Source organism: Limanda limanda, chromosome 4, assembly GCF_963576545.1.
Source record: "Limanda limanda chromosome 4, fLimLim1.1, whole genome shotgun sequence".
NCBI lineage: Eukaryota > Metazoa > Chordata > Actinopteri > Pleuronectiformes > Pleuronectidae > Limanda > Limanda limanda.
Genome location: NC_083639.1, coordinates 10,613,030 through 10,624,228, shown reverse-complemented (window position 1 = coordinate 10,624,228; position 11,199 = coordinate 10,613,030). Strand labels below are relative to the sequence as shown.

Here is an 11,199-nt window from a genome sequence, read left to right as displayed (position 1 = left end):
GTTGCATTTTTACACTTTTTTTGGATAAGGTTAAATTGGTATTAATAAGGTAATGACACTCTAAAATGCAAGACAGACCCACCAGGAGTAAAAACAAACAATTATTTCACTCTCATAATATTTAGTGAAAACTTCAACCAATAAAATTCTTCGGACCGAAGGACCTTATTGGCCGACAGACCTGTCTGTTTGCTGCATGGACATGCAGGTTTTCCGTCTGCTTCTTGTGGCGCATTCGGGCCCGCGTCATCAATGTATATAACTTACCGGTGCTTCTGAATCCGAATCCATTGCTTTGGTAAACAAAAACTCACGTGCGTGCGCGGAGGCAGTAGGTTGAAAGTCTGCTTGTAAATAAAGTTTCTTCAAAAAAACACCGCGGATGGGAACGAGGGGGTGGGGCATTGGAGGAAGGCGGGATGATTTGAATGTGCTGTAATTCTCAAATGCAACAAAGGTAAGAGTCCCTTTAATAGTTTTTTTAACAGTTTTTCCATAAAAATAAATATAATTCAAATACCTAAAACAAAACTTCCAAGGTTACACAATGGCCCATTTCAGAGTATTTTAATATGTTGATTATTAATGATGCAGCATCATTTTATGATGTGGGGTCCATTTTAATTATTATAGATAGATAGATAGATAGATAGATAGATAGATAGATAGATAGATAGATAGATAGATAGATAGATAGATAGATAGATAGATAGATAGATAGATAGATAGATAGATGGATGGATGGATGGATGGATGGATGGATGGATGGATGGATGGATGGACGGACGCACGGACGGACGGACGGACGGACGGACAGACAGACAGACAGACAGACAGACAGACAGACAGACAGACAGACAGACAGACAGACAGACAGACAGACAGACAGACAGACAGACAGACAGACAGACAGACAGACAGACAGACAGACAGACAGACAGACAGACAGACAGACAGACAGACAGACAGACAGACAGACAGACAGACAGACAGACAGACAGACAGACAGACAGACAGACAGACAGACAGACAGACAGACAGACAGACAGACAGACAGACAGACAGACAGACAGACAGACAGAAAGATAGAGATAGATAGATAGATAGATAGATAGATAGATAGATAGATAGATAGATAGATAGATAGATAGATAGATAGATAGATAGATAGATAGATAGATAGATAGATAGATAGATAGATAGATAGATAGATAGATAGATAGATAGATAGAGATTAAGGCATAATATTAGCGCCACTGCTGTTTATCGTGAATTTGAATCCAGGATGACCTGTAATGATGCATCAGAATGACTTGTTTATAACATATTTATCATGATAATTTGAAGATTTTTTGTGTTATTAATGTGAATCTACAAAGTAAGTTATAATACAAATTAGCAAATACATTAGCAAAAGTACAGTATTTCAATATTTCCCCAAAATGCACCGGACCACAGGTTTTCAAGGTGTTCAAATAGCTGCTCAAAAAAAAGCAAATACAAATAATGGGTGTGACTTTTGAGTGTTTATTGTGAGACTTGCTTGTCTTTATTCATATCGCACTTTTCAAAGACAGGGTTGCTTCAAAGATAAATCAGACGGCTGACGCCAGTTTGAGAAGAAAGGCTTCTAAGGAGCTAGGCCTCTCTTCTTAATGACATGTTCCATCTCAGTCTTTTCAGAGGTGTCCAGGTCGATCTTGTAATGGGCCAGAATTTTCAGGATGGGCCTCAGCTTTAACCACCACTGTGTCTTTGGAAGACGATGTCTGCAGATGTAAAACAACAACAACAACAACAACAACAAAAACATGTGTCAGAGCGAGGAGCATGATAACAAAAAGGGTGAAGTCCTCAAGACGTGTTGGATGGTTTAAGTAAAATATTTGAAGTAAAGTCATTTTTGACCGATTTCACATCAAGAGACAGAGTAGTGACATGAACATAAACAGAATGGACTAAAATAAGGTCTTACTCAAAGTCAGTGTGATCTTTAAGTTCTGCCAGAGGCTGGAAGACCAAACTTCTCTTCCGCATGCCCAGTACACAAGCTGAATCTGAAGAGTTGGCAAAGATGCGACCTGAAGGGTTAAGAACAAAACCATGTCAATTCAGGAAGCGCAAGGGGTGAGTGCACCAGAAGTATACAACATTGTGTGTTTTAGTAACGTGATGTCCTCACCATGTCTGTAGCATTCCTTCAGCTTGTCAGTCAACCAAAGGACAGACTTGATGCCCATCTTTGTGGCAAAATTCCTGTCGAAAGGACTAGGCGTTCCACCCTGAAAACAAAAAGCTTTCCTTATGATTGTGTTATTATTAAATTAAAATAATGAGTCTGTGACAACACAAACTGACCAAAGACCTGTTCTGAACACACACACACCTGCTGCATATGTCCGAGTACATTCTTTCTGCAGTCGAACACACCCTTGCCCTCCTCTGAGTACAGGTTGAAGATAAAATCGGTGGTGTAGTTAGCGTTGCTTTTCTCATTTCTGAAACACAAGGAGGATATTGAATGAGGTACAAAGCCACTGTGAGTTTAAAGTTAATTCTATTCAGACCAGAAACGATGCAAACCTAAGAATCAGTCCTCTCTTCACCGTGGTCTTCATCTTCTCCACCAGATGATCCACGTTCATCTACAAACAAACCAGCTGTTAGACCACAGAGTTTAGAAATGTCCATCCGTCCATCCATGGACACAGAGGTTCTTCCTTTTATGCTTTCATTAACTCAGACCTCTAGGTCATGGATGTTGCAAGGCTCCTCATAGATGTAGGCAACGTCAGCCCCAGATGCCAGGCCAGCCATGGTTGCCAGGTAGCCACAGTATCCTCCCATAGTCTCAACTATAAACACTCTCCTCTTGGTGCCGGCAGCCGATTGTTTGATCCTGTCACATGTCTGAAAAGGAGAAAGAGAACAAAGATAAAAGAAACAGACAGAAGATGAATAGATTGTTGTGAACAGGACTTGTGTAATCCTTGTTAGATTGTTAAGTGTTTGTTTTTCAGAGTTTTACCATGGTTATGGTGTTGAGGGCAGTGTCAGCTCCGACACTGAAGTCAGATCCAGGAACATTGTTGGAGACAGTAGCAGGAACGACGACAAGGGGAATGCACAGCTCCTCATACTTCTCTCGAGCCTGCACCATCTCCAGACCTCCAACAAACGCCTGATGGGGAACAAAGGACAAAATTCGTACAAGTGACTTTCATTTTATGTTTTACAGGTTGCATTTGTGTGTACTGACTTTAATCATGTCAATACACAAGCAAAACCTCCATATACTTGCTGCTCACCTCAAAGCCTCCAATAATGATCAGAGCATGAATGTTGAACTTAGTGATGCTCAGACTGATCTCCTCCATAAACTCATGTGGCAGGGATCTTTATGAAAGGGAAACACACTGAATAACCTGCTCCATGGTACGTTAAGATAAAATTCAATGTACATTTAAAAAAAAAACCTGAAACATGTAGTGTAATATAATTCTCACCTCTTAGTTCCCAGATTGGAGCCCCCCTTTCCTGTCCATCCTCCCACTCCAGACCAACCAATGGGCTCAATCTGAGCAGAGACAGGGGGTCAGTCTCTTCCAATTGTATAGACATGCACCAACAGGGTAAATCTGTTTATCATGAGAGTAAAAGCTTTCTTGTTTAAATATGTGTGCGTAACTAGGATTTACCATCCCATGAGCCAAGCCATCGAAACTATCGTGCACTGCCAACATCTGGTGGCCCTGCAGAAGCCCGATTCTGACAGCTGAACGGACTGCAGCATTCATCCCAGCACACGGAGCTCCCACGTTCATGATGGCGATGTTGATATTACTCTGGGACGGTCAGATTTGCAGAGACACTTGTCAAAACAAAAGTATTGATTTTCTGACTCAGAGACAGTTTTTGTATGTGGCGCAACTGCAGTTCCTCACCTTTGTGTCTGGGGGGTGCAGATGAGCCAACATTTTGTAAGTGTTCCAGTTGTTTTCAAAGCTCCTGTTGTCACAGGTGAGAAATGTACAGACATTTGAGACTCAGTGCAATAACATGAGAATTTGAAATTATAACACAGCCGTGCATGCCTCACTTTCCCCTGAGCTTCACAGCATCGTCAAACCTCCCTTCGGACATGGCTACGGTGACGTCTTTAGTCTGAAGTGAATCAAAAGACAAAAAAGGAAACAGAGGATTAAATAAAGAAAATTAACAAAATACAAAACATATGTGAATGATTTGGCTACTTTTGTATAAACCGAAGAAGCAGGTTTTTTGAGTACAGTAAGGAAAATAATGGACTCACCACTTGCACACACTCCATGAGAGGCAGCCTGACAGCCATGTTCCCAGACAAGCTGACCACACATGCAGGAGTGTCTGGTGTGGCCTCCAGCAGAGCCATCACGGCCTCTACTCCCATCCTGCTCGCCTGTATGATGTCAAGGCATGAGAAAGAAAGCACATTGGCACTCAGACAATCTTGTAGATGTATGTTTGATTTATGGAACAAAGATGAGACCCACTGGTGAGTTTATTTATGAGAAGAATTAGGTATTACCAAGATCCTGTCAAAGGCGGAGGGGGTTCCACCTCTCTGTACGTGCCCCAGGATGGTCGTACGGGTGTCGAAGCCAAGTTTCTTTGATACCAGCTGGACAGACAGATAATTTATGAGCAGCCTTCCTCTCGTAACAAGAGTCTATCCTATGTGCTAGTATGTTGGAGCTCTGTCTTCACTCACCTGTTTGACAAGCTCACAGGTAATAGGCTCTCCACTGCGGTCCATCGCTCCCTCTGCCACAATGATGACGTTCAAACGGGAGCCGCGACCTCTTTGCTGAGAGGGACAGAGAAATCAACATGCAGACTTTAAAAAAAGCCAGATTAAAGTTAGTCTCTGAGGATGATGCAGGATAAGACGGGTACTTCTGACAGTCTCCTGCAGAGATGCTCCTCCCATCCATCATCTGGAGGCATCTCAGGGATGAACACCCAGTCAGCGCCACAGGCCAGAGCTGTCACTAAAGCCAGGTAACTGCGGGTAAAAGGTCATCAGACGGGCGGTGAATGCTTTTTGAAAATTAGACTCTGAGTAATGACCTTTTAAACTATTTAATATGATCTTGGGTCATTTTTTATACAACATATTAGAATTTGATTTAGGTCGTTTGTGGTTTATTGGTTTGCTGTCAGGATTACACAAAAGTAATTTTATTTAGAAACGATTTTCCGGACCAGTTATCGCACAAACACCCACATTTTCCTGTATTTTGTTTAATGATACCAAAGACAAAACCTGCAAAACTTATATTCCCATCAGCCTTAGCTGCTAATTAGCATATTTTATGATAAGTTAAACTCTCAGCATTTAGCTCAAAGTGATGTGTGTCAAAGTACCAACCCATATACTACGGCACATCCTCATAGAGCTGCTAGCATGTCTGTAGAATGTGAAGAAGAGGAACATTGACTATTTCATCCTCAGAGAGAATCTGCCCATTGAAAGTTGTAATTTCCTTTTATTTTATTTTTTTCTGTTTTTTAATGTTTTACTTAGAAGATACCTAAGTGTCTTTGTTTTACATTCTCACTTTGTCTGCTCCGCCCTGGTTTATTTCACCAGATATCCCTCGAGAGAGTCCTGTGTACCACAGTCCAAACTGTTTTTTGTATGTAGTGTACAACCAGCACTTTATACGTTAAGCATCAGAATCGATCATATTACAACTACCCATTTACAGAGCTTTGTGGCCACTTCACCCCGTGCCACACAAGATACACACAGGCTGTACTCACCCACAGTGTCTGCCCATCACCTCCAGGATGAAAGTCCTCTGGTGACTGCAGAATGACACATTTCAATTCACAATCTCAAACTGCCACAGCATTCATGTAAGTGAATAAACTTCCACAGTCACATTAGTACCTCTGTGCTGTGGTGGTGATGGCATCCACTATCTCTATGATGCGATGCAGGGCAGAGTCCGTGCCAATGGTCATGTCGGTGCCACAGAAGTCATTGTCAATGGAGCCCACCATGCCGACGATGTTGAGGTGAGAGGAACACTTGGCCTCGTTGGCTGTGATCTTTCCTGAGAGAAGATTAAATGCACTATTTCACCAACAGGGTTAAATGAAACAGCAGATGTGGAAGAGCACATGGTTATGGTTTCAAATCTGCTCTTTGGTTGGTTTGTCAGTCGGATTCCGGTTAAACTATGGAGCCAATTTCCATAAAACTTGGTCAAAGGAAGGGACATTCAATTTTGGTGTGAGATCTGGACAAAGGGGCGGTTCCAGGATTTTTTTTTAAAACAGTGGTGGGATGTTACAAGGTCCATTTTCTTTGTTACTGTACTTAAGTACATTCTTCATGTATCTGTACATTCTGCATGTATCTGTACTTTACTCTGCAGTAGATTTATATTCAGGTACTTTTACACGTGTTTCATGTTCACGTTCTTTTTAAATTTTTAAAAAAGTAATCAATGATTAAAGAGAATTGATCCACTGATCCAATCATAACAAATGTAGAAGTGGCCACCCCTGAGCCTCAACCATAATGATGCACTAGACTATGCTGGGAATGAGCTACACTCGGGAGAATGCTGAGTGTGTGCAATTTGGTGCAGCTTGATTGAATTTAAGAGGACTGTTAGGCCTTGGCGTTGGGATACGCTCTACTGAATGAATGACATTCTAGTTTATCTTGTATAAATAGGTTGTCTTGTTTAGATTGGTGTACTTCATGGCCATGCTTCTCACCGGCTTTGACCAGATCGGCCAGCAGCTCACTCCACTCTGTTCTGAAGTGGTTGGCGCCCGTCAGACTGCCATCGCCACCAATCACACACAAGTTGGTGATGCCCAGCTTGACTAAGTTGCAGGCAGCCTTGGTGCGGCCCTCCTTGGTGCGGAAATCCTGGCAGCGGGCACTACCAATCACAGTCCCACCCTGAGGTCGGGCAAGGAGAAAAGGTTTCATTCCCAGACATGATTCATCAGGACGCATATAAGGACAAGGGGTAAGGTCCTGAAACCCTAGTGCTCATGGCTAAGATGCAGTAGGTCTTGCTATTTAATGAACCCTTGACATTTAAATGACCACTTGACCTACAGAACTGTAAAGTAGAGGCCAGTGCAGCTAAAGTTACACACACATCCATCCCACTTAATATAGTTTGGGCAGTGATCGGGAAAACAGTAGCAATAAGAAATATGCTGTTTTTATAAATATGCTTTTGCATCCTCATGCTTGTTCTCACCAGCTGCAGCATCATCGACACACTCTCCCAAGTAGCAAGGCGGATATTGTCACCTCCATCTACCAGACCCTGGTAACCCTGGCAACAAACAAACAAGCACACAACACAAAATCAACTCTTTGAAAGGGCATTGACGGAAGAAGTAATATTTTTACTGTGACACATTTGCTATTTCTGTTCAGTGTATGTTGGAAATGGGATTTGGTGATGTTTGGCAATGGGATAATGCTACCTGGATTCGTTGATCAAAATACATTTGATTTTAAAGTAATTCCTCAAACTAAAGTCTGGAGCATTTACTGGTACCAGCTCCAGAGTTGTGATCGTTTTTGCTTCAATTAATTGTAAATTGAATAACTTTTTTGATGGACATTTGAAAACTTGCACTTTCGCACCACAACAAATAAACAGAGGCATACAGTCTGTTGTATTTATTTTGATATTGTGCACCATTATATTAAAAGTATCATAATTATATTAAAAAACAATACCTCATGGACAAAATAAACTTTGGCTCCAGTGTAAAGTCCAACTCGAACTGTAGCTCGTACAGCTGCATTCATACCTGTAGGCAAAGTGCATGCACATAGTAATTACATATACATGTTATGATAAGATTGAAACAAAGGTGGAACTGACTGAACCAGGTAATTGAAAAAATATGGTAAAAAAAATAGTTATTTTGTATTTAGACGTTTTGCGCTTTATATTCCTGCAAAAACATATCGTTTTTTTTTTTCTCAAAGAGTAAATTAAAAATGAATTTTCTGTGCTACAGTTAAAACAATGTAGCATTTCATTTGAGTGACTTATTTTGAGAGCCCTTCAATTTTAACATGCTGCATGGATGTTGTACAGCCTCGATCATTGACTTCCATTAGTATTTTGTTACTATAAGAAACAGGTGATGATGGTTCAACAACAACAACAAAAAGAAGCGTAGTAAGGCGAAGATGGATGATTATAACTGTAGAGTTTAGGTGTCAATTTGTTTTTCAGGAAAGGCAACTTGGCCTCTTCCCTTGGGGTGGTGGGTTACTTAAAGGACATGACTTGGATAGATTAGGTGTGCCAAGAGCATCTCCGCTTACAGTTTAAAGGAGGAGAGGAGAGAAAGGTGGAGTAAGGGCAGCCTGCTCACTCACTAACTCTCCACTTTACAAACACATGAGAGAAAGGTCACTCCTCTAAAATTAGCCCTCATAACAGATACAGTGTGAGAGAGACAGGAGGGAGGGAAGGAGACACAGAAAGTCAAAGATCAGGAAGATATCAAGGTGACTAAAAAGGCAAGGCTGTGATTATGAAGATTAAAGGTGAAAAGAAGAAGGGTGAGGGTTAGCCTGTTTATAAGTTTGGCATGCACACAACTCCACTAAGGTCTCGTAAAGTTAAGATAGGTAGAGAAACAGGCATATGGAGCAGTCAGTGCTTCACACATTCACACTACAGGCTGGTGTGGGGTCACTGACACATCCCAAAGGTCGGCGTGGAGATATGGTCCTCGTCAAGTTAAAGGTCAGAGGAGCATCTGACTCACGCTGTGGTCCAAGCAGCTTGGAATGAGGGAGGTTGTGCTGCCCTTTTCGATAAGTTATGCTAAGATTTCAGATGGGTACCTAGCTAGTTAGACTTTTCTAGTACATAAAGAAGAGACATCGACATTTTCAACTCTTCTCTATTTCTAGGCCTTTCTTGGCCTTCTCTCATTATACAACTTAACTACTACTTATTATCTTTCATGAAACACTCCTGTAGAGTTATTAATTACTCACCAAATCCCCTCAACCACCTGCCGTATCAAACAAACACGTCCGGCCATGGCACTCTGCACTCAGCAAGCCACAACAGAAATCCTCCACTCACCCTGGGCATCGCCTCCCGAGGTCAGCACGGCAATCGCCCGACCGTCTCCCATCTTGGTGGGGTGAACGGGAGCTGGTTGTGCCATGGTGCCGGACTTGAAGCTGGCTGAGGGAAAGAGGCCTCGAGTGTAAAAATCCCTGCCACCCTGCTCAACTGTGTGGAGCACAAGAAGCCTCAACCTCTAACACAGTCTGCCTGTTATGGAAAGTACCGGCAGTGGGTGTCCAGCTCAACTATCCCCTTGGCAGACACTGAGGCACACATAGTTGCGCGCACACAAACACACACACACACACACACACACACGCATGTATGCAGTGCCTATTAAAAGTATTCATCTCTTATTAAACTCCATTCATACTCTCTGTCATTTTACATATTTCATCTTCTACAACTCTGAATGTGGATGTATTCTTTCACATTAATAATTGCGAATATAAGCAATATATTTATCATGTATATTAAGTTAAAAAAGTTGAAGAATTTTGCCCATGTGTGTAACTGCTGCAGCTCAAGTTATACACCACACATTCTGGACTGAATTCTACAGGACACTGATGTTATTTTCTCGTTGTTGTCCCTTCAGGTTCATTGTCTTATCGGAAAATACTTTGAACATGAAAGTTTTGTGGAACATTAGAGATGCAGTTGTCATGTTATTCACTGCATATCGGAACAGCAGTTTCTGCTACTGCAGCTGAATTTCAGGTCTTCATTCGTCACTACTGTACACTGATGGAGACAGTCCTTTCATTTCAATCTGGCTTACCAGCGCCCACTGCTGGATCAGAGCTGCAGGACATCTTGCTCCCAGACGCTGACAGGTCATCACCACCTGAGGAGGTAGAATGATACAGGATAATACAGACTGTGGTAAGACCTCAGCTGTACTATACATATGCTCCACATGACTTTCCTGAATTATCAGCTGTTATTGTAGAAAACAAAGCTCCATCACTCACTGCAGTGCACAAGGCAGCTGCTCACTCACATGATAAACCCTACAAAATATGCTGCTCCAGCATTATTCCTCAGCTCTGCCTCTTCTGTCCATTGTGCATGTGAAAAACTTAATTTTTTTGCTTATTAAATAAGAACTATAGAGCTTAATATTGATACTGTGGCCAATGAAATAGAAAATTAAAGTAGGAGTCATGGTTAAGAATTTGAATTATTTATATTGACGGCCAGGGAAATTTATGAAAGATTAAAAAAATAAAGATTCAGTGAGAGAAAAAGGTTTGTGTCTTGAACGCAGCCTATTGGAGGCGTCTTTAAATAGACTCAAGATGTCTGAACGTAGACACAGAGCTGCTATCTATAAAACAACAGAGCCCCCTCCCATTCTGCACCGCCATTACTGTGTAACTGCACAGTCATCCCCTATTGGACTGAATGCCAAAACATGTCATGCTTTAGTGTTTATTACCTGATAAATATACAACAGGCCTATGTGACATAATTTATCAAATATTACATTTCAAAAGTTTCCAAAGGTGATGCTGATGCGAATGTAAAGAAAAGAGACTGACACAGAGACAGAATGGGCCCATCACAAATACACACATATCCACAGCAGTTACCTGCACCTTGAGTTTTCCTTCTGAGCCAGACCAGCAGACAGACCAGCAGACAGACCAGCAGCAGCGTGACAGTGAGAGCACACTGGGCTGAGGGGAAGGCCGGGTCCCACATCCTCTCTGGGTCTGATCTGTATTAATAGCTATGATATCCCAACACTTTATTGTGTAATGAGCACAAGTGTAAATGCATGGTGGGTAATCAGATACAACATGCCCTGGGATCAGAGTCTGTAGCGCTGGGTAGTTGTCCAAGCATCACGTGTAATGTGAGTATTAATCAAATTTGGCTGTATAATAAATATTTAGAAATGTATGCTAAAAAAATATGCTAACACCATCTATGCTGCTTAATTTATTCACGTTTCCTATAACTGAACATAAACCCAAATAAGAAAAAGGTTAAAGGGTTGCAATGGGTGGAGAAAATAAGAAAACTATGAAACAGATGTTTGTCATTTTCAATTATAGCTTATTTT

The 11,199-nt window shown here is 41.5% G+C and overlaps 1 protein-coding gene across 1 annotated transcript; it reads right to left on the bottom strand.

Annotated features, from left to right (window-relative positions):
- Positions 1-1,630: 1,630 nt before the first annotated feature.
- pfkmb (phosphofructokinase, muscle b) lies at positions 1,631-9,225 on the bottom strand. Its single transcript, XM_061069812.1, is given in 23 exon segments — positions 1,631-1,769; positions 1,976-2,081; positions 2,183-2,282; positions 2,387-2,498; positions 2,584-2,645; positions 2,746-2,996; positions 2,999-3,019; positions 3,022-3,181; positions 3,309-3,396; positions 3,507-3,577; positions 3,699-3,845; positions 3,945-4,008; positions 4,100-4,164; positions 4,313-4,438; positions 4,568-4,660; positions 4,751-4,846; positions 4,936-5,044; positions 5,806-5,850; positions 5,936-6,101; positions 6,775-6,964; positions 7,275-7,352; positions 7,766-7,839; positions 9,141-9,225. Coding segments are annotated over 23 exon segments (2,448 nt in total).
- Between the last annotated feature and the right edge of the window lie 1,974 nt (positions 9,226-11,199).